Source organism: Mustela nivalis (assembly GCF_964662115.1).
Source record: "Mustela nivalis genome assembly, chromosome: 9".
Taxonomy (NCBI): Eukaryota; Metazoa; Chordata; class Mammalia; order Carnivora; family Mustelidae; genus Mustela; species Mustela nivalis.
The window spans coordinates 14826732-14851189 of NC_139028.1; the positions used below are offsets into that span (position 1 = coordinate 14826732).

At 36.4% G+C, this 24458-nt stretch overlaps 1 protein-coding gene across 1 annotated transcript in view; it reads right to left on the minus strand.

Moving 5' to 3' along the window:
• The window catches only part of RDX (radixin), a 91647-nt gene that overhangs the window by 60907 nt on the left and 6282 nt on the right, over nt 1-24458 (minus strand). The window contains exons 2-5 of the mRNA XM_082684296.1: nt 14841-14909; nt 14126-14197; nt 5422-5505; nt 285-380 (exon numbers count right to left, since the gene is read on the minus strand). Coding sequence (XP_082540422.1) covers nt 285-380; nt 5422-5505; nt 14126-14137 — 192 coding nt within the window. The 5' untranslated portion in view covers nt 14138-14197; nt 14841-14909. The remainder of the gene's footprint in view (nt 1-284; nt 381-5421; nt 5506-14125; nt 14198-14840; nt 14910-24458) is intronic.

Genomic DNA, 24458 nt, shown 5'->3' on the forward strand with positions numbered 1-24458 from the left:
AGAAGTTTACCCTGTAATGTTTGAGCCAAAATCAAAGTACTCAGTTACACCTCATATTTATTATGTGTTAAGTTTTCAAACAGGAAAAATGAATGAACATTTCTCTAAGATGAGTTAATGGTAACTTACTGAATTAAAAGACATGAAACGTTTAATAATTGAGATAATTGTAAAAGGAGGTCTGACTGAATTCAGACAGACCCTGAGCTTTTCTAATACAAATTCATGATCACAATAACTTCAAAGTAATTTAATTATCAGCTGAATTTTATATGTATTTTTACCTTTTTATTTAGCTTAAGCCATGTAGAATAACCTTTGCTGTCCACATACTGCAGCCCAAAAAACCAAACTTCACGCAAACCAACTGTTTTCACCACCTTAAAAAAAAGAAGTTCAATTTCAGGTCAACATTCACAGTGAAAGTAAATGGTACTATATTTCAAAAGAAAAACAAAACTACATAGGTATTATAGGTATATTTCTTTGCTCTAGATATCTTTCTTAAATTTAATAATTTAATATTATTATTGCTAATAATAATTTAATTTAATTAATGACAGGGATGTTTCTAAAAACTTAAATTCAGGTTTTGTATATATTATATTTTGTAGTGTCATTTCAATCTTGTTTGATCCACACTTTTTTTTATACCACTTTTTCTTCCTCATCTCCCATCATGACCCCAACAGATAACAAGTCTGGGAAGCAGATACAAAGCTGTCATAATCCCACTTTCCTATTTCAGTGTACCCCCACAACTAATCCCACTTTCCTATTTCAGTGTGACTACACAACTGGGTAGGCAAGGCAAATAGTATCCGTTTGGTGATAAGAGTCTCTGAGGACATTTAAAAGCCATACCAGGTTATCCAACTGGTGATTTCACACCCACTTCTACCCTTCACTATTAAATATTCTGTTCTTCCCTCACTGAACAAGAAACCATTCTTGGAACATGCCCAAATTTTATCCTTACAGCTCTGTTCATGCCTTTTCTTTTGCCTAGAATGTTTCTTTTGTATTTTTACCACCCATTGAAAAATTTATTCCTCAAGCCCCAGTTCAACTAACATGCTTTCTGTGAATAAAGCTATCCTATTATATAGATAAAATTAATCACTCATTCCTTGATGTTCCCATAGTATTCTATCTATACTACTAGAACATTTACTCTATACTACTAGAACATTTACTTTAGTAGTGTTTTTATTTACCCTCCTTCACTGCTTAAAACTAAGAACAGAGATTACTGGGTCACCTGGGTGGCTCAGTGGGTTAAAGCCGCTGCCTTCAGCTCAGGTCATGATCCCAGAGTCCTGGGTTCAAGCCCCATATCCGACTCTCTGCTCAGCAGGGTGCCTGCTTCCCTTCCTCTCTCTCTGCCTGCCTCTCTGCCTACTTGTGATCTCTGTCAAATAAATAAAAAAATCTTAAAAAAAAAAAAAGAACAGAGATTACTGCTTTAGTCGTCTTAATCATGCCCTTTTAAAGAACCATTAGCCTGTGGCAGGTACTCGAAAGTAGCAGAATAAATAAAGCTAGGACCCACCCAAGAATGTACCAGCGCTTGGAAAGCTTATTTTTTTCTAGATCTATATTAAAACAAAATGAGGGAAGTGAGCGAGGAGAGGTGAGAGTTTTTAATATTTTTAAAGCTTTACATAAAGATTCAACATTAGTTTTTTTAAAAATAAAGTTCTGTAAGATTTTATTACTTATTTCTTTTTAAAGATTTATTAACTTATTTGACAGAGAGAGACACAGCGAAAGAGGGAACACAAGCAGGGAGAGTGGGGAGAGGGAGAAGCAAGCTTCCAGCTGAGCAGGGAACCGATGTGGGGCTCAATCCCAGGACTCTGGGATCATGAAGTAAGCTGAAGGCAGAGGCTTAACGACTGAGCCACTCAGGAGCCCCTATTTATTTACTTTAGAGAGAGAATGAGAAAGCATGTGAGGAGCGGTGGGGGAGCATCTCAAGCCAACTCCGTACTGAGCATGGAGCCCAATGATGGGCTCTATCTCACCACCTCGAGATCATGACCGGAGCTGAAACCAAGAGGTGGACGATTAACCGACTGAGCCCCCTAGGTGCTCCCTCAACATTAGTTTTAAAGTGATAAATATTCTCGGGGAGCCTGGGTGGCTCAGTGGTTTAGGCCTCTGCCTTCGGCTCGGGTCATGATCTCGGGGTCCTGGGATGGAGCCCCACATCGGGCTCTCTGCTCAGTGGGGAGGCTGCTTCCCCCCCCCTCTGCCTGCCTTCTGCCTACTTGTCATCTCTATCAAATAAATAAATAAAAATCTTTTAAAAAAATTAAAAAAAAATAAAGTGATAAATATTCTTGGCTTTTTTTTTTAAATATCTAAGGAAACTTATCAGGCATTTGATTTCAAGATAGCATACAGAACCTTTCAGAAAGTTTATTTTCCTTCTCTTGAAAAATTTTACTGAAATTACAGACACCAAAATAATTAAGAATAAAAAACCATTTAGCTGTGCTAGGAAAAGTTACCACCAAAAAAACAAAAAGTGAGAAATTTCTGGATGATACATCATCAGGACTCCCAACTGATACAAAAACTGATCAAAACCAAACCACCAACTCCGTAATGTAGACAAAGAAGATCCCAAATAATTTAACTTTGGCAAAAGACAGGCTGTCTCAGCCGAAGAGCCACAGAAAAGATTCCAGCTCAGAGTGGTAGAGTAGGAAATTTTCACAGGTCAGGAGCAAGTAAGAGAAGTGTCAAAGTTTCTAGCCTGTTTTTGCTTCTAGGTTGTGTGTGATTCATGATGCTGGCGAACTAAAAGTGGGATCTGCCATAGTGGGCACACGGGATAGTACCCTAACTAGCTTGAGACCATCACAACAAACACCAGGAACAAGAGAGCTCAGCTGTGAAACTCTTTCCCTACTACTTCTGGCAATGTTCTCAGAAACTTTCAATCACATATTTTTATAAATAAAAATATACTTGGGCATTAACGACAAAATATGTATTTTTACCTATAAATTACACACATGCTATATCACACATACATTAGAAAGCATTTACTTTTAAAGTAACTTTAAAAAGATAAAAATATAAACCAACATTTTAATATTTTTTTCCTTGCATCCTTTTTTTAAAGATTTTTTTTTTTTTAATTTATTGGAGAGAGCAAGAAAGTGCAGAGAGCGCGCGAGCGAGCGAGGGAGTGCAGAGGAGCAGCGGGAGGGGCAAAGGGAGAGGGAGAGCAGGTTCCCTGAGTAGGGAGCTGGATGCGGGACTCAGTCCGAGGACTCAGGGATCATGACCTGAGCTGAAGACAGATGCTTAACTGACTGAGCCACCCAGGAGCCCCTTTTTCTTGCATCCTAACAGATCATGTTGAATACTTCTTAGGGGTAAGAATACTCTCTAATCCCACAGGTAGAAGCTGGAAGAGGATGACAGTGTAGAAGAATCAGGGAGCAAACCAAAGGACCTCCAGCCCTCAAACAGAGCCCCCTACACACAGCAGCTAGCCTCAAGGGCATCGTGATCAGAAGTGAGGCTTTGCTACAGTTGGACTCATGTTGCTATGTACCCTCATTTGAGAGGACTCCTGAGTCTAGTCTGCTCCTGGCCTTAACCCTGAACCTACCTACCTGCCAATGCACTCCATATACTCCCTATACCCAAGGTAAAGCCTGCTTTAAGATCCTTTGATTTGGGCTCAAGAGAAGCTGTCAGGGAAAAACAGTGACTTTAAGAATTAACTGCTCAGAGAGCACATTACAGATACTACTCCCTAATCTAGAACTTCATCTACACTACGAAATGCTGTGTTGTGTGCATCAAATGCTGTCCTCTGTACTTAACACAGATTCTCATTTAGTTCTCACAACAACCCTCTAAGGGAAGAATACTATCATCATCCTAACCGTACAAGTGAAAAAAATAAGGCAAAGAGTAATTTGTTCCAAGTCAAACAGCTAGAGCGGGGACTCTGATGCAGGCAGTGTGGCTCTAGAACCCACACTTTTAACTACTACACAATACTGCACTTAATAAATGAGGCTTCCTTTCTCCTGGTGTCTAAACTAAAGCAATTCTACTTGATAAAAAGCTATTTATTTCTCAGTTCATAATACCAAAGAAGCCCACTTGCTGATTAGTTTTTGACCACCAAAAACATTTCACTCACTATAAGTAAGATTTCAACTTGTTAAGAAGTAAGTACAATGAATGCTAACTCCGTTCACATTTATATTCAATAAGATAGATGATATATTTACAAACAGGAAGCCTAGAGAAATCGACAGAACTAGCTCACAGTTCACAAGGTAAAATATGTACAAGGTATGCATGGTGCTTGTAGCTGCTTATGATTTTAAGAATTTGCTCACTCTACCAAAAACCTTTCATCTTATAAAAAGACTTTCTCAGGGCTTTCAAGATAATCAATTAACTTATCAGGAAGATTACGTATACTATTTTTTCAAGAAAAGAAACAACTTACCAGGAATTTTAAAATTTGGTGTATTTTAGATCTATGTGAGATACCTAAATAAACCCAAAATATCTACTAGGTAATTTACTGCTGTGTACTAGAAACTCTGCCTCCTGTTCTGTCCTCTTAAGGTCGAGGAGGTCTGACCATAGACTCCTTACTCTTCTGCCCAAATGTAAGTCCCTCTAAACATCCTCCCCTAAGTCTCACCCCCAATCACCCTCATTCCACTTGTAATCATCAAGTCACCTTCCTAATCACTTGGCCTCAGGGCACCAATCTCTCTCCTTCCCTTCCAAATAAAACATCACCTACAACATTACTTACTACTTTACCTGGGGAGCTTAAATAAACAAATAAGATATTAATGATTTCCAGTAGGACCCAGAGAATTTGAAATCAGAGTATCTGGATGTAGTCTGTAAGCACTACCCTTATTCTCTTTCAAAAGCCCCACAGGTGACTCAAATGTGCACTCAAGAGTGAGAAAAAGACAGCACCAGCAGTCCAAATTCCTCAACATGACACCCATGTTAGCTTATCATGGGGCTATGACATGGAACTGCTGTCAGGTGCCTACTTGTAGACTGTAATTCCCTGGGCCTTGCTCCTGACATCCCCTCTATCTAGGATTTTCAACCATCCCGCTAGGGACACTTTCTTTTCATTTCTTTGAGTCCTCATCACAGTGCTTTACTTAGAGGATGTTAAAGAAATATCTGTTGATAATTACCTTTTAAAAGTCCTCTCTTTCCCATCTAGAAATGAGAAAGAATAATAGCTCTATAGCTTTCCAGATAACTGAAAAGATACCATGAAAAATTCCAAGTGCAACACTGTTGCAATAGCAGTAAAGTTAGAGGAAAACATACAAAGAAGTTGCAACAGCTTCCACATTGTATGCTGTCAAAAGCTGCATACTTCCTGTGGCTAAATGATACCTGGTCAAAAAGCTGTTTGCCGGTGGTATTGGGCTGGATGGCAAATTCCAGCTCTGCATCCATGGTGGTCACTCGTACGTTGATCTACAATAAAAACAGAAGGGAAAATCACTAGGAAAGAAAATATACTTAGCAGCAATATTTTTATCTGATTTATAAAATAAAGTAAATACGTAGGCAGTGAAAAACTACACCATATTTGTACCTAAGATTTTCTTCATTAAAGTGATAATGTTTGATTTTAATCACAGGAAATCTTAAATCTGTTTTAAAAAGAAAGAGCTTACAAAGTCCTCTTTTAAAAACATTTATTGAATACTTGGCATACACTAGGCACTAGGCCATGAGCTTTCCATGTTTTCATTAAGCCACTGTGACAATACTAGGAAATATGTCATGTCTACAGAAACTAAAAGAGTTCCCCATTACTTACCCAAGGGCACAGGGATATCAAAGCAGAGCAGGTATTTCAGGAGAAACATTAACTACAAATTCTTTGAATGGCATTCACTATTCCATATTTTTCAACACAAAATTCAGATACTCAGTTTTATCCTATTGCAAAAATATTCATTTTATAAAAAGAATTCATCAATTGACCTATATTTGTTAGATTCTATTTTAAATTCTTTTTTTTATATAAATACCTTTGTAGCTGGACATTTCACCAAAAACTTGGCATGCCTTAACTAAAGTAATTTTAACTAAAGTAATTTTAAAGCATCTTCACTTAGAATTCACCATCATATGGTACAAATCGATCTTCTTAACTTTAATTCACATGAATTCTAAATCTGACTTATTTCTCCTTTCTATTTTTTCTTTTCTTTTTCTTTTTTTCTTTTTTTTTTTTTTAAAGATTTTATTTATTTATTTGATAGAGAGAAATCACAAGTAGATGGAGAGGCAGACAGAGAGAGAGAGGGGAAGCAGGCTCCCTGCCGAGCAGAGAGCCCGACGCGGGACTCGACCCCAGGACCCTGAGATCATGACCCGAGCCGAAGGCAGCGGCTCAACCCACTGAGCCACCCAGGTGCCCATTCTTTTTCTTTTTTTAAAAAATATTTTATTTATTTGACAGACAGAGATCACAAGTAGACAGAGAGGCAGGCAGAGAAAGAGGAGGAAGCAGGCTCCCTGTGGAGCAGAGAACCCGATGCAGGGCTCGATCCCAGAACCCTGGGATCATGACCTGAGCCACCCAGGCACCCCTCCTTTCTATTTTCTTACTCATTGTAACAACCATGGCTCTGCACATGTAGCTTTTATCTGAAATACAATCTCTAATCAAACAAGTCTTAGAGATCACAAAACCTTTTGTGATATAATAAATATATATTTGGTCTTCATTCTGTTTCCTGGCAGAGAGCACCTAAAACCTTTAGAATTTCCTCCGTGATAGAAATAAGTGGAGCCTTTTGTTATTCATAATAATCCCCTTTCAACCGTACCTCAGTTTATACTAGTAACTCCTAATAACCCATGATGGACCCCTCTGGACCTTCAGGATGGAGGTAGGTAGCCAGAAGAACCAACCATGTGATGAGAGCCCCACCCTAACCTCCAAAGAGAGGAGAAGCGGAAGAGAGTTAATCATCAACGGCCAAGTTTAATCCATCATGCCTACATAACGGAAACTTCATTAAAAGCCTTAACAAAGGAGTTCATAGAGCCTCCAAGGTGGTGAATGCATCCACATTCAAAGAGAAAGGTGGACTGCAAACTCTACAAGGACAGAAGCTCCTGTGCTCAGGACCTTTCTGGACTTTGCCCTACGTACCTCCTCTTCGTCTTTATCTTTCATTAGTACCCCTAATATCCCTTGTATTAACCAGTAACAAAAAGTGTTTTCCCGAGTTCTGTGAGCTGTTACAGGGAATTACAGTACCCGAGGAGGGAATCATGGGAATCTCCAATGCATAGCCAAGTTAGAAATGTGGGTAACATGGGGACCCGCTACTTGTGATTGGTGTTTGAAGAGGACAGCGGTCTTGAGGGTCTGAGCCCCTACCTGCAGCGTCTGTGCTAATCTGGGTGGCTGGTGTCAGAATGAGTTAAATTGCAGAATACAATACTGAGGTCTACATAGAAGTAGAGAAACGCTTGATGTGGAAAACTTAACACAGAAACTTTGAGTACAGAGAAAGTTTTGTTACCCATAAATCTACCATTCAAATTATTAACTAGAAATGGCAAATAATGCTATAGATCCCAATGTATATCTTGTGAATTTGTCTGTCCCAATCTCCCACAGGTAAGCACTAACCCGAATTCTCTATTTGTCATTCCTTTTTTTAAAAGAATAGTTTCAGCACAGATGTAGGTATCTCCATGTAAAGTAGCTTTTCTTGATTTTTAGGTGTATTAAAATTGTACAGTACTGGCTAAGAAAGTCTTCTTTCTTGATGTGGGCAATGATTACATGATTATATTTATTTTATGAAAACTCATCAACTACACAACTACATTCATCTCCGTATGTATACTCTATTTCAATAAAAAATTTAAACAGAAATTATACCACATGGCAGTTTGCTTTTTCACCATTTCTAAGCTTCACTGATTTTTCTGTGAATCGTTGAAATTCATTTAATTTTACTGCTATACAATTACTGCTGAACAATAATTTACCCATTTTCTTGTCAATGGATATTAAATTATTTTTAATCTTTTGGCTATCAAGAACAATACTGTTATGAACACTCTTGTGTATGTCTCCTAGTGACATACATCTGAGTTTCTCTAGAAGTACAGACACAGACAAACTCCTAGGTGATAAAGCACGAAAGCCTGCACCTCTACCACGTAAAAGTGAACTGGGCTCCCATGTGTCTGTACCCACTTACACTCCACCAATAGTTCACAAGCATTCCTGCGGGGCTAATTTTCACCAACAGTGGGTATTATCAGATTTTTAAAAAATATTTACAGTCTAGTGGATGTAAAATGGTATCTCAATATGGTCTTACTGAGCAGAGATCTGATTCCTAAAGAGGCTGAGACATAGTATGCAGAATTCTAAGACAGCCCCAAGGATCTCCATCCCCTAGTGTTACTCTTTTGATTATGTTACATCACAAGACAAAAGGGATTTTGCAAATATACTTAAGGTTTCTAATCAGTAGACCTCAAAATTGAGAGGATCCTGTGAGTGGAATCAAGCTATTCACAAGAGTCTTTTAAAAGCAAAGTGTTTTGGCTCAGTGGGTTAAGCCTCTGCCTTCAGCTCAGATCATGATCTCGGGGTCCTGGGATTGAGCCCCACATCGGGCTCTCTGCTCAGTGGGGAGGCTGCTTCCCCCCCCCCCCGCCTGCTTGTGATTTCTGTCAAATAAATAAATAAAATCTTAAAAAAAAAAAAAAAAAGCAAAGTGTTTTCTCTAACTGGTTGAAGAAGTCAGAGAAATTCAAAGTGTGAAGGAATCTGACCTAAGAGAGTTCTCCTTACTGAGCTGGAGGAGCCGGGGAGCAAGGACCCAGCACCAGCCTCTAGGAGCAAAGACCGACCCCTGGCCAGTAACTAGTTAAAAAAAAAAAGTAGGGGGGGGACTTCATCCTCCAGTAAAGAAGGATAGATAATTTTTGCAAAAAAATGAATTCTGCCAATAGGAGTAAGTTTGAAAGAGAACCCCAAGCTCCAGGTGAAAATAGATGGGCTAAACCTTGATTTCAGGCTGGTGGGACCCTGAGCAGAGAACCCAGTTACATCATCCCATATTCCTAACCTACAAAAACTGTGAGATAATAAATGTGGATTGTTTTAAGCTACTAAATTTGTGGTAATTTGTTACAGATTAACAGAAAACTAAATGGTACATTTATTGACCATTCAGTCTCCCCACCTTTGGAAATATCTGTTAACATCTATTGCTTATTTTTCTTTTTCTTTTTTTTTTTTTTTTATTGCTTATTTTTCTATTAGACTGTTTGTCTTTTTCTTTTTAGGAAATCTTTATATATTCTAGATACTAATCCTTTGTCTTTTTTTTTTTTAAGATTTTTTTTTATTTATTTGACAGATAGAGATCACAGGTAGGCAGAGAGAGAGAGAGAGAGAGAGAGGAGGAAGCAAGTTCCCTGCTGAGCAGAGAGCCCGATGTAGGGCTCGATCCCAGGACCCTGGGACCATGACCCACGCCGAAGGCAGAGGCTTTAACCCATCGAGCCACCCAGGCGCCCCCCTTTGTCAGTTATTTAAATCACAAAAAAATCTTTTCCCAGTTTATAGTTCGTCATTCTACATCTTCTTTATGGTAAACTTTAATATTTTATTTATTTATTTGAGAGACAGCAAAAGATAACATAAGATGGGGGAGGGGCAGACAGAGAAGGGGAAGCAGGCTCCCAACTGTGAAGGGAGCCTGACACTGGGCTCAACCCCAGGACCCCGGGATCATGACCTGAGCTGAAGGCAGACTCTTAACCACCCAGGCACCCTATGGTGAACATATTCTTAACTTTAACATTGACTTTATCAACGTTTTACATACAGGTATCAAATTTTTTTGCCGTATTTAAGAAAACCTTCTCTACTCTGGAGAAATAAAGATGTTCTTAAATTTCATCCTAAAGTTGTTTTTCTTAATTTGTCTTCAATGATTTTTGCTTATGATTTAAGGTAGAGTTCCAATCTCATTTTTAAATCTCTATAAGATAATGATATGGGGATTTAAAATATCTAAATGATGGGACGCCTGGGTGGCTCAGTTGGTTAAGCAGCTGCCTTTGGCTCAGGTCATGATCCCAGCATCCTGGGATCGAGTCCCACATCGGGCTCCTTGCTCAGCAGGGAGCCCGCTTCTCCCTCTGCCTCTGCCTGCCACTCTATCTGCCTATGCTCGCTTTCTCCCTCTCCCTCTGATAAATAAATAAAAATCTTTAAAAAAAAAATAAAATAAAATATCTAAATGATGTATAATGATTAGTTAATTAGCTTCCCAAAGACAATTATGTCACAGATCCAGTGTTCATGAGGTATGATTTCTGAATTTGTGTTCTCTATTCTGTTGCACTGGTTGACTGTTCTGTCAAAACCACACTGTCTTAATCACAACATTTTTATTTTTTTTTTTAAAGATTTTATTTATTTATTTGACAGAGAGAAATCACAAGTAGATGGAGAGGCAGGCAGAGAGAGAGAGAGGGAAACAGGCTCTCTGCTGAGCAAAGAGCCCGATGCGGGACTCCCTGAGATCATGACCTGAGCTGAAGGCAGCGGCTTAACCCACTGAGCCACCCAGGCGCCCTATCACAACATTTTTAAATAAGTCTTGGTAAATGGTAGGGAAAGTCTCCTCTCATTATCTTCAAAACTTGTGAGCTATTCTTGGTTCTTTGTTCTTGTCCCTGACTTCACACAAAATCATAAACTTTCTAAATTACCCCACCATAGGGTGCCTGGGTGGCTCAGCCGGTTAAGTGGCTGCCTTCAGCTCAGGTCATGGTCTCAGGGTCCTAAGATCAAGCCCCACATGGGGCTCTCAGGTCTGCTTCTCTCTCCCTCTGCCCCTTCCCACCACTCATGCACACACTTTCTCTCTCAAATAAATAAAAATTTAAAAAATATTTTTAAAAACCCATTATGGGGCGCCTGGGTGGCTCAGTGGTTAAGCCGCTGCCTTCGGCTCAGGTCATGATCTCAGGGTCCTGGGATCGAGTCCCGCATCGGGTTCTCTGCTCAGCAGGGAGCCTGCTTCCCTCTCTCTCTCTCTGCCTGCCTCTCTGTCTATTGTGATCTCTCTCTGTCAAATAAATAAATAATCTTTAAAAAAAAAAATTGCTTTAAAAAAAAAAAAACCCATTATGATTTAAATTGGAACTACACTAAATTCATCAGTCCCTTCAGGTGAGAAATAATAGCTTCTCAATAATGACTATTCTTATCCATGACTGTGGTTCTCTCTGTGCATTTATGTCTTCTTTAGCATCTTTCAAAACAGTGTTTATAATTTTCTACATAAAAATCATATTAATCAGAGCACCTGGCTGGCTCAGTCAAGAGAACATGGAACTCTTGATCTCAAGGTTTTAAGTTCGAGTCCTCTGCTGAGTGCAGAGATTACTTAAAAAAAAAAAAAAAAAGAAAATCTTAATAAAAATCATACTAATGATTTGTTAGAGAACTTTCTCATAAATCACTATCATAAATTCAAGTCCACAATCACTTGACATCCCAAAAGCATCAAAATCAAGGTTATAACCTTATATAAGCAAAACTTTAACATGAAGTGATGTGAGACTATTTGTTGGATTAATTTATCCAATTTCAAATGAATAGTCACACAATGACCTATAAAAATATTAATGTTTTTAGATGACACACCAAACCTTGAGGGAAGCTCCATGACAGAATGACATATGACATATGTATATTCACTTTTCTAAAATCCAAAAAATTCCAAATATTGAAACTCATCTAGCTTAAAGGGTTTCAAACAGAGAATTGTGAATTTGATGAAGTAGCTTTCCAAAATTGTTTTGCCTTTGTAGAAAAGCAAGGGATTTCTATATTGATCATTTTATCAGTTCCCTTGCTGATTGTTATAATGAACCCATAAATCCTTGTGTTTACATAATTCAGAGGTCAGAAAATGTTTCCTGTGCAGGGTCAAACTGTAAATATTTTAGGTTTTACAGGCTATACAGACTGTTTCATCTACTCAACTATGCTATTAGAGCATAATACAGATAATAAACAAGCATACCACATTCCAATAAAACTAGTCATTGAAATTTGAATTTCATATAATTTTCACAGGTAAAATATTATTCTTGTAGTTTTTTTAATGCATTGAAAATGTTAAAATCATTATTAGCATGTATGCTGTACAAAAACAGGTGGTGAGCTGAATTTGGCCTATGGGCCATAATTTGCCAATTCTTGGTACAACAAAGAATCTTAACATCTTCAAATAGTGTTTCTTCTAGTCCTTCAGCTTTTTTTTTTCTTCTGTGCAGGTTTCCCTGTTCAGTGCTGAATCAGCAACAATGATAGCATCTTTTGTCTTGTTCTTGATTTTTCTTTTTTTAAAAAAGCTCCCACTGTTAAGAAGAGCTTTTGCAATTACGGTTTCTTCTATACCTAGCTTAAGAAGTGTTGGGTTGTTTTTTGTTTTGTTTTGTTTTGTTTTAAATCATGAATAGTTGTTCAATCTTAGAACTCCTCTTTCTGAATTTTTCATATGATTTATCTCCTTTTAACCATTAAGTGTGGTAGAGACTGCTTGCTGTTTGACCCCCAAATTCTAACAGAATTACAGTTGGGTATATGGCTACAGAGCTGTAAACATTTCTCAAGGTCTCCTGCAATTAGATATGGCTCTATGACTAGGTTCTCACCCACAGAGCAGACAGAAGAGACAAGGCCACTCCTGAGCCTCGGCATAAAGCAGTGAGCATGCTTCTCTATGCTTTTTCCTCCCTTGTTGCTGGCTGACACCCAGACAAAGCAGTTAATTCCAAAGTATTTTATGACTTTGATGCTGTTACAAATTGATTTTTTTACTTCATTTTTCAAATTTTGCTACTAGTATGTAAGAAAGACTACTGATTTTTAAAAATACAACCTTGTGTCCAACAATCTTGCTAAGTTCAGTTATAGTTCTCGTAGCTGTTTTTCAGATTCCTGAAGATTTTCTACATAAACAATTATGCCACAGACTAATAGAAAAATTTACTTCTTCCTTTCTGATGTTTATGCCTTTTGTTTATTCTTCTTCTCTTCCTCCAACAATGCAAATTCACCGTTTGTTACCTTAACCTGCTCAGTCTTTAAAGTATTCCCAAAGAGATATTCATGCCAGAAAACTTCAATAGCTATAACCAATAATTTTCTTAAAAGATAACTGGGCAAAAGGAACATTGAAAAAAAAAAAAAACCCAATATTGTTAGATGAAATTTTAAAAAATTTCAGAACTATGTAATTATAAAGCTAAGGAAAATCATATACACTCTCTTGAATTAAAAAAAAAAAAAGACTATATAATATCAACATCAGTTATCACTAGCATCAAAGCTAGAATTATGAGAAAATTAATGCATTGGTCCTTCCAACCTCTCATTGCTTCCTCCTGTAACAAGAAGTTACTGTATACTGAGCAGTGAATATGTACGAAGTTCAACCAATTCTCACCAAACTCCCTTAAGTAACTAACCGTCTCCATTTTTTTTATAGGAGGAAATTAAGAATTGGAGAGTCTGAAGTAACCAATCGAAAGTCACGGGGCAGGGGGTAGGGATGGCGCCTGGGTGGCTCAGTGGGTTAAAGCCTTTGCCTTTGGCTCAGGTCATGATCTCAGGGTCCTGGGATCAACTCCTGCATTGGGCTCTCTGCTCAGCGGGGAGCCTGCTTCCTCCTCTCTTTCTGTCTGCTTCTCTGCCTACTTGTGATCTCTGTCAAATAAATAAATAAAATCTTAAAAAAAAAAAAGTCACAGAGGGGAAGCAGCAGAGCCAGGATATGAACTAAGACAGTTTGGCTCCAGAACCCACGAATTCCCATCTTCACTGCAATGTTGCCTCTACCTCTTCTTCACTGGCTCAGAGTACTTCATTGTAGCCACATTACTCTGAAACAAGCAATAGAGGTATCAGTGCCTTTTTCTTCCCAACAACTCTACCATGACATTTTGCCTTGTTTCAAAAGGAAATTAATGCTACTGATGTTTCATTAACTACGTAGTGGTAAAAGTAAAATACACTTACTGGTTTCGGCATTTTCCTTCTCTTTTTATCACCTTCTTTAAAAAAATTCACTTTTATGAATTCTGATGTCACCTGCAGTAACAGAAAAAAGAAAGCATAATATATCTATTACTTTTATATAATATCTTGATGTTAATAATTTGTATAGAATAAAAATTAAAACATTTTAAATTGTGAGTTTAACACAGAGCTCTCTAAAAATAAAAAATTTTAAAAAAGAACTGTCTTATTCTAATTTTCAATGTCTTTTACTATCATTTCACCTTTTCTAAAAATATTTATAGCTGTGATTTAAAAGAGCACATATCTCACACAACATAATCTAAAGCCTACCGATCACCAACCCAAAATTTCAATTTACTCAGAGACTACACATAGCAACGAATCAAGACTGCTAAGGACCCAAATGCTGTCTCTGTCTGTGTCCAGTTCACCTCTACATCCAGCCTGGGAGAGGAGAGGAACAGTAAAGGGGGAGATACAGATTCAAGTTCAAAAGAGATGAACTCAAGAATACTTTTCAACCTTTCTTCTGTACTGACAAAGACAAAAGGAAATTCTGATTAACATAAACTCTAAAAAGATAACCTTTTAAAAAAATTATTTTTCTTCTTGAAAGTTTAAAAACCCACATTAAAATAAACTGAGTAGTTTATTTACCTAAGGTGTATTAAACAGCCAAAGAGTACACACTAGCAATCTACATGCTACTCACCAGCAAACTGATGGCCTTCACTGAAATTTAGAGTTGTCCTTGAGGCCAATGTCAAATTTTATCTTCTCCCTGTAGAGCAAAACAAGTGAGTCCTAATCCAAGAAATCCATCATGCTATATTGTCTTAGGGTAAATGTTCTTAAAGACAGCTAACAAACCAACCGAAGGATCTAACATTCTTAATCTTTACTAGTTTGTTCAAAAAAAATGACCCATCATTTCAATTCGAAAACCTTCAGTAAGGTATATTACTACTTGAAAATCAGCTTTTGCTGATAATATCTCTGCCAAGAAAATTCATCCATTATACTAGCATCAACTAAATTAATATATAATTGTTCTAAAACTTCAGTGTCAATTGCTTTTTAATGTTACAATAAACCAGAAAATTCTCCAAATTAAAAAAAAAGTGAAACATCATTTCCCTACATTTTACTCAATCATGTGCCAAAGAGACCTCTCTTTAAAAGAAACTTTCACCTGAGATATTTATCTAATAATTGAGCTATGAAATTCATTTCCTTAAGTCTTAGCTAGGAAATCTTAACACTCCCTCCTACAGTCAGTCACCTGCTTTCATGAACCTAAACTGTACTTGAGACCTATCTTCTCTTTCTGTATCTTCTTTTCATCCCACTACTGTCTTAATTCATCCTTATCATCTCAGGTCTTAAAAACATCCTCAAAACTGACCTTTTCACATCATTTATAAGTTAGTAATTCTCAAATCTGTATTTCTAGAATTTGCTTGGCTAACTTGCCTTGCTCAATGTCTAGATTATCTCAAATGTAACATGGCCAAAACAGCTATAGCAAAATCTGGTTTTCTACAAGTCTTGGTGACGTTATTTCTAGAAAGTTTCATAGTATTTCCTCATGACGTTTGTATTTACTATGTTGGCAGTCACAATCTTCTATTAGTATTCCTAATACTATTAAATTTTCCCTTGCCTTCTGCCTGATTAATCTTGCCAGAAGTTTGCTTAGTTTATTGGTCTAAAGGCCAGCTTTTAGTTTCCTTGATCTTCTGTTTCTTTTATTGTTCTTTTTTTGTTAATTTCTTTTTCCTCATGACTTTTCTTTTTGTTAGTTGGCTTTACTCTGTGGCTCATTTTCTAAGCCCTTAAATTTAAACTTTAAGTAATTCCCATTTTTTTTCTTTTCTAGTATGTGCATAAAGGTCATAGATATGTCCAAGTATCAGGCAGTTTCATACACAAAGTATCCCCCCATATTGTCCAGAACATTTTAAAATAACTTTTATCATTTGAATATATCAAGGATGTAGGTATAACATTCGTATACTTAAATATTAAAAAACATGATCTTTATAACATATTGAAACAATACTTTTTCCTTCATCTATTTCACAGAACACAGAAGTTCTTTAAACTTGTCACACAAATGAGACAGATCATACAAGTACTTTTTATAAGTATTTTATATATTATAAAATATAAAATGATATAATATTATTACTAAAAGTCTACCCCAAAACACACTATTCATTCATATAAAACACTGGGATTTTTTTTTTCCTATTTGTACTGTTAGAATGTATTTTAATATCTATAGTGTAACCACTGTATTTTTCTTTTAATCCAGATCTGTTCTAGATTTGCCTTTTTTTTTTTTTTTAAATAAATGCTTAAACCACTACCAAATGAGCTCTCTAAGTTTTCCAAACTCACATGTTCCAAAGGCATTTCAGGTCAATGTGCCTGTTTTAGAACAAAGCAACAACAGAGTTCCTAAAAACACAAATATAAATCTCCTTTTCCAGGATTATTTTTCAAAATGTCTCGCCTTATATTTAAAACCATAACATTTTTCTGAGTGAAATAAGCCAATCAGAGAAAGACAATTATCACATGATTTCACCCATGTGGAATTTAAGAAAAATAGAGGATCATAGGGCAAGGGAGGGAAAAATAAAGTAAGACAAAATCAAAGAGGGTGAGAAACCCCAAGAGATTTTTAACTCTAGGAAACAAACTGAGGGTTGCCAGAGGGGAGGTGGGTGGAGGGATGGAGTAACTGGGTGATGGGCATGAAGGGGGGCACATGATGTGATGAGCACTGGGTGTTTTATCCAACTGATGAATCACTGATCTCTTCTTCTGAAACTAATAATCTACTGTATGTTAATTAACTGAATTAAAATAAAATAAATATCATTTTTCTAAATATCACTTTAGTGGTCCCCCCCCCCAGGTTTTTATATACAGTTTTTTCATTGGCTCTGCACATTTCCCTTTCCAGTTTTGATCTCTAATCATGACTAAGAAACTTTTTTTAACTTTCAAATGGTCTGGGAACAAAGTGTTTTTTATTATTTATTTCTAACTTTACTATACCATAGCCGAAGAGTTCATTCAGACTTCCTTTATGTTTAGTACATAATTTCATTTCTAACTTTCTGCCTATAAACGACAATAATGTATGTTTTGTGTTTGATAAATTAGATCAAGCCAGACCAAGTACTTAATGTTTTGTTTATAGTTTCCCTACTGTTGCTCATTTTAGTCTACTTAAGCAACTTGAGAAAAAAATGTATTAAAATTTTCCCAGGTAGGACTGTGCATGTTAATTTCTTCTTATACATTGTCACTTTTTAATTTATATTTTTTAAGGCTATGCTATTAGGTGAGTACAGGCTTAGAACTGTTATATTTCTCCAGTGAATACTTCCCTCCTCCATAAGGTAATGATTCAACTGCATGCAGAACTCTTAAATTGATTGTTGCTCCCTCAGGATTTGGAGGACATGATTTTTCTGGCATCTGTTACTGCTGATGTGTTATCTACAGTTAATCTAACTCAGTTCTCTGAGATAATCTGCCTTTGCTCTCTGCTTTCAGGAACTTTCTGGGAGGCATTCTTCGGATTTGCTTTTATTTATCTTGTTCAGGATTTGGTAAGCTTTTCCTTATTCTGAAGATGTATGCTTTTCTCAAATTCTGGAAAATTATTAGCCATTGTCTCTCTCTCTCTCTTTTCATTCAGCAATTCTCACTGGTCACATAATACATATTTTATTCTCTAGTCCAAACCTACTTTTTTATATTTTCCAGCTCTTTATCTCTCTCTGCAACATTCCTCGAATCACTAATTCTCTCCAGTTGTTTTTAATGTTTTATCTCTTCAGTAGTTCAGCATTTTGGTAATTATATATTTTTACTTCTAGAAATTTTTTCAGCTTTGTAAAAAAAATTTAATAATGCTATGCTATTTTATAATTTGTTTTAAATCTTCCTTTGATCCCTATGTTTATTTTTTTTTAAAGGTTTTATTTATTTTATTTGACAGAGAGAGAAATCAAAGTAGGCAGAGAGGCAGGCAGAGAGAGAGGAGGAAGCAGGGTTCCCACTGAGCAGAGAGCCCAATGCGGGGCTTGATCCCAGGATCCTGAGATCAGGACCTGGGCTGAAGGCAGAGGCTTAACCCACTGAGCCACCCAGGTGCCCCCTTATGTTTATTTTTTGTCACCACAAAATTTTCCTTTTTTCAGTTCATTATGGTTTATTTCTTTATAGAGTTTGTAATTTTGGACAGAAAACTCATGTCCCTAACCCACTAACCAATGAAGTAGTCCTGCAAGCCCTGAGTTTTATACATGTAGCCTACAAAACTAATTCAGGTTTGCTCATACCAGAGTATCAGGAATTTTTTTTTAAGTCATTTTTAATTTTTTTAAAAGATTTTATTTATTCATTTAAGAGAGAGAAAGAGAGCGCGTGCACAAGCAGGGGGAGCAGCAGAGGGAGAGGAAGAAGCAGGCTCCCTGCCGAGCAGGCTCCATCCCAGGACCTGGAGATCATGACCTGAGCAGAAGGTAGATGCTTAACCGTCTTGAGACACCAGGTGCCCCTAAATTTTTTTTTTCTTGATTTGGGGTGATGGGTTCAAGCCCCACACTGGATGCAGAGATTACTTTAATTAATTGATTGATTTTTTTTAAGAGTTTTAATTGCCCTCAGCTAATTTTTACCTTAACTTCTCATTCTGTATTGCATTACCATATCTGATCCCAAAGCTACACACTAAAGAAGTTTGATGACACTCAGGAGAGCCTGCACAGGCACCGATCATGTTATTTATTAAATCACGTGCCTGTTGCATCCTTCCTGTGCAATCTCATCAGTAAGGAAGAACAAGGGAAAGAAAGCAAGAACTAACGCCAGAGTATGTAAACAAAGTTAAAGCACTCAAGTTATAGAAAAAGTAGTTAGCAAACACAGGGTAAATAAATATCAAGTATGTAGATTTGCAGAAATTCTGAAGTTATAGGTTAATTTAATACTGGAATGAAACAGAGGTAGGTTTTTCTTTTTTTCCCTTTCCTTTAAAAAATGATTTATCCAAGTTTTCAATACTAGAGTTACTTCAAGTTGTGCTCTTTATAAAACGGACCAGACCCTTTCAAGAAAAAAAATTAAAGCTTTAGGTTTAAGAAGAGAGCTCTGAAGACATAAAAGAATAAAGGTATCATAGGCCAACACCCACAAAACCAGGTTTTTTACACTTGTGAACTAAGCTTTCAAAATCTCCAATAAACCTGAGGCGTCTGGGTGGCTCAGTGGGTTAAGTCTCTGCCTTTGGCTCAGGTCATGGTCTTAGGGTCCTAGGATCGAGTCCTGAACTGGGCTCTCTGCTCAGCATGGACTCGGCTTCCCTCTCTCTCCCTGCTTGTGATCTGTGTGTCCAAAAAAAAAAAAAAAATCCAACAAACCTAACCCAACCGAAACTGTGGGGAGTTGCGGGGGTGGGGGTGGCTAACAAAAGCCTCCATCCATAAGGATGTGGTGGATATCTAAAAATTCATGTTTTTATGTTTCTGTTTCTCAGAGAATACTGTTTCTCTCTTAAAAATCAGATTAATCTCCACCTTGTTTTGTTCTGTTTTTAAAGATTTATTTGACAGAGAAGAGTTTCAGTGAGCACAAGCAGGGAGTATGGGGGAGGGAGAAGCAGGCTCCTTGCTGAGCATGGAGCTAGAGCAGGGCTCGATCTCAGGACCCTGGGATCATGACCTGAGCTGAAGGAAGACACTTAACCAACTGAGTTGAGTAACAATGCGCTGTACTTAGAGAAGACTCCACAGTTGTATGCTCCTATACATTAATTCTCTACTAACAAAAATCCGAGAAGACCAAACAAGTCACATTATGGCTATTTTATAGTTAAGAAACAAGGACAACTGCACGAAGATTTCTTGTTCTCAGTCACGCGGGTAATCACTGGCCAAAGAGTCTTTTGACACCTATCCTAGAGTCCAGAGGACTACTATATACTCACCTGTCTTCCCCTATTTGATATTTAAAAAGTACTTGTGGAAATTTACCCAAAGAAAATAATAAATGTGTACAACGATAGAGCTGCAAAGATTCTAGTTACAGTGTTATTTATACAAGTGTATATAATACTGAGATATTAGTTAAGTGAACCATGGTATACCTATAGGTTCTGCTAGACTTCGATGCAACCCATCAAAACGTTACAGAAAAATATTAAATGAGATGGGAACATACCCACAAACTACTAAAAAGGCAGGTTATAAAACCACATGTACAGTATCATCACATTTCTTTTTTTACAGTATTAATGTAAAGACTAGTATGATTATACCCAAAATATCAAGTCTCTATGAATTAAAATGAATCTGTAAATTTCTAAAATAAAAAAGTAGAGCTTTTGTAATAAGAAAAACACTTTCTTTAAAATGAAAGAACAAAATTATTCCAATAAACTGAAGTCAGACCTAGAAATTCACCATAATATTTAATAAAATCTAAGTAGATGAATCTTTTTTCAAAAAGAGATTTTAAAAATTCAAATTTTTGAGGAAAATAATGACTAAGATACATACCTTATGATGAAAACAGATTAATATATTTTATTTAAAATCCTTAGACCCATAGAACAAAATAAATAGCAAAATAAAAGTAATGGAACAGAAAAATATCCAATAGTCACTACAAAAAGTTACTAAGGAAAGTAAATAAATATATATAAAAATATCACTACAAACAAACAAAAAAACAAACAAAGATATCACTCAGACCCCACTCAGTAAATGGTTAAAACACAAACTCTCTACAAACTCTTTACAAAATAAATGCACAACTGTGCTGATTTAAATCACAAATCAAAATGGCTTTAAGGTATTACTGATTATATCTCATTAAACTAGCAAAATAATTATTAATTACACATCCCAATATTGATGAAGCAGTATTGCTAAAAAAGTAGATAAATACTGCTGGTAGCACCATAAACTGGCTTAGTGTTTCTAAGAAATAAGTTGTCAATATTAACAGAAGCTCAATTTTTTTTTCTGAAAAGGAACTTCTCCTTCTGGAATATATCCCAAAGAAATAAAGAAATACAAAAGAAAGTAATCTGTAGCAAGATATTCTCAGCAGTACTCATGATAAAAGCCAATGATTAAAATTACAATGTTGAAACTCTGATAACATGATGGACTCTTACAGGTTTTCTCTGTATTATGACAAATTGTATAAACATTTACATTAGGATAAGTGATTATGTAACCATTCATTTTAATTATGTAAAACACAGGTATCCTTACAAATATCTTGAAAAACAAACTGGCCACTTAATAATCAGGGTCTTATTTTCTAAATTGGTTATATCTCAGTTTATGAGCTTATATGACATATATAAGAATCCCACTTTAAATCTTTTTAGGATCCTGCTGTGTTTTTAGTTATTACTGAAAAATATATATTTTAGTATGTATGTGTATTATGTATATGTATATGTAAATATGTATTTAGTTATTACTGAAAAATATATAACACTTAACACTAAAATAATATTTAACCTCAGTAATACATTTCTAATCTTTGCACAATTGCATTAGTTATGTTTTTTCTTTTTTCCTAAAACTAGCCATTTGTTAGTACCAAAATGGACAATTTAATAAAATGTCACATAAAGAGCTAAGATACCAAGACAACCGAGATACGTCTTTGGTTTCCATCTTTAACTGATTCATCTTGAAATCACTGTCTTTCAGAGTCTTCCTTTCTTTCTTTTCTTAAAAAAAAAATAAGATAACATATAATCACCTAAACCATTGTATATCAGCAACACTTAATACCAATCAATTCTTCTCCCATCTGCCCTCATAATACATAATTACTGAGAAAAAATTTACTCCCGCCTCCCTACTCTTCCTAAATTTTTTAAAGTGGTCTTACCCTAAATCTCTCTGCTATACTGACTCCCCCAGAAGCAAGGAAGCACAATCAAGGCAAAGACATACTCAACAAGTAGTTTTAAAAGACGCTAAGAGCATACACATTCCCCATTGCCAGAAAATTAACTGTATGGTTATGTACTCTAAATACAATGTTTAGAGGTGCCTGGGTGGCTCTGTTGGTCAATCATCTGCCTTCCACTTAGGTGGCGATCCCAGGGTCCTCGGATGGAGCCCCACATCTGGCTCTTGGTTCAGCAGGGAGCCTGCTTTTCCCTGTTCCAGTCACTCCCCCTGCTTGTACTCTCTGTCAAATAAATTAAAATCTTAAAAAAATACACACAATGTTTACAGATAAAGAATTTATATGAAACATTCTCTTCTTTGTCCTTTAACTCTGAGGGTGACCCTCAAGCCTCCTCTCTACCACAAACAATGGAAAAACAGCCTCATGCTAAACACCCTGAGCTCTATTAAGTCAGTGGCACAACAGGCTCTTCCCACCTGCCAGGTGGTAAAACAGGTGTTAAGTCTAATCCATACTGGCCTATACTGAAGCTTCAATAATTTATACCACAACGCCTAATCTTACTCTTAAGATCTCCTTTTCCTCCATGCCTAACTATAAATTTTTTCCTGTCTTTTGAGACACAGAAGCAATCTCTGAACCAACTCTGATTTCTCCACAGACCAAAAAGTTACAAAAGAATTCCTTTGCCAATTTACTGGGGAATTAGGAAGCAGTGTGACAAAGAGAAATATAAACTAAATTAATAAGGTAACTCTGGAAGTCAAAAACCAACACAATAACAACATCTACAATAAAAAAGTTCTTAATCACTTTTCCCCTGGACGGGCACTTCGGTGAAGCTTGTGAAGCCTTTCCTAGAAAAGCATTTTAAAAATGTGCAAAATAAAATACATTAACATTGCATAATTCCAATTATATTGGAATTCAATTATCGAAATATTAAAATCACACATTTATGGCACAGTAATATCTGTGCTTAATTAATCTTTAAATAAAAGTATTTACAAGTGGATCTAATGATTAAACTCCTAAGTAATGATGAGTTTATTTCTCTAACAGTAACAGACTATGAAAATATCTACAATTTCTATTGGTAGTACTGCTAATACTACCAGTTCCCTACACTAATAATGGAAGAAAACATGTTAAAAAGATGCAACATTTTTCCCTATCCAAGTTCAGACACAGGTTTAAAACCTCTACAATACACAGAACTATATTGTATTTTCAGCTCAGTGTTAATACTGAATTTAATAGCAATATTAATGCACCTTTAGCTACATAATGCCATGTCATTCCCGAAGTGAAGCAAAAAGGGCAAAAAAAATTTTAGCTCCATTATGCAAATGAAGGGCAAAACTAAGAAGGCTCGTGAATGAAAAAGTATCCGTAGAATACTCGCTCTCCAGACACTTTTACATCTATTACCTAATCTTCATAATAACTGCTCTCTTCCCTCTGCCCAAGATAGGATCCCTCATTCTTTTAATAAGGAATTTAATATTCAGATAAATGACCTGCCCAAAGTAATAAAGCTAGTTAACCATCAGAAGTCCTTTTAAACCCTAGTCCTAGGGCTCTTCTGGCTTTCCTATTCTGCCTTTTTTCTGACATTCTAGCTAAGCTCATCTCAAACAATTTTAAGAGCTTTTCAAAAAGCTAAAGCTCATTCTTCTGTTGTTTTCGGGTCAAAAGACTACCTCTAAAAACATTATAAGGTACAGGTTAATATTGGTATAATCACAGTGCACCTGAGTGGCTCACTTGGTTAAGTGTCCAACTCTAGACTTCAGCTCAGGTCTTGATCTCAGGGTTTGAGTTCAAGCCCACACCCAGCAAGGAGCCGACTTAAAAAATAATACTGGTATAATCACCTCTGTAAATGGGTTTCCTGTAAGGGTGATATGCAGTTCCAAATAAGGTATTAAGTACTTGCTTATGTAGAAAGTGATTTTTGTTCAAAGATATTTTCAAGGAAATGAAATATTCAATATTTTTGAGCAATTTTTACATGCTACTGAAAATGCAAAGCAAATTTCTAAAACTTAAAATATAAAGCAGAATTGCAGTATTAAAAACAAAAGCTTTGGGGTACCTGGGTGGCTCAGGTAGTGATCTCAGGGTCCTAGGATTGGGCCCCCGCATTCGGCTCTCTGCTCAGCAGGAAGCCTGCTTCCTCCTCTCTCTCTCTCTGCCTGCCTCTCTGCCTACCTGTGATCTCTCTCTCCATCAAATAAATAAAATCTTAAAAAAAAAAAAGCTTCACACTGAATTCAGATTCTCTTCTAAAAGAAATCTGTAAATTCAAAGGAACACCTTATCAATATTGTTCCCAAGGTGGGTAGAAAAACAATACATTACC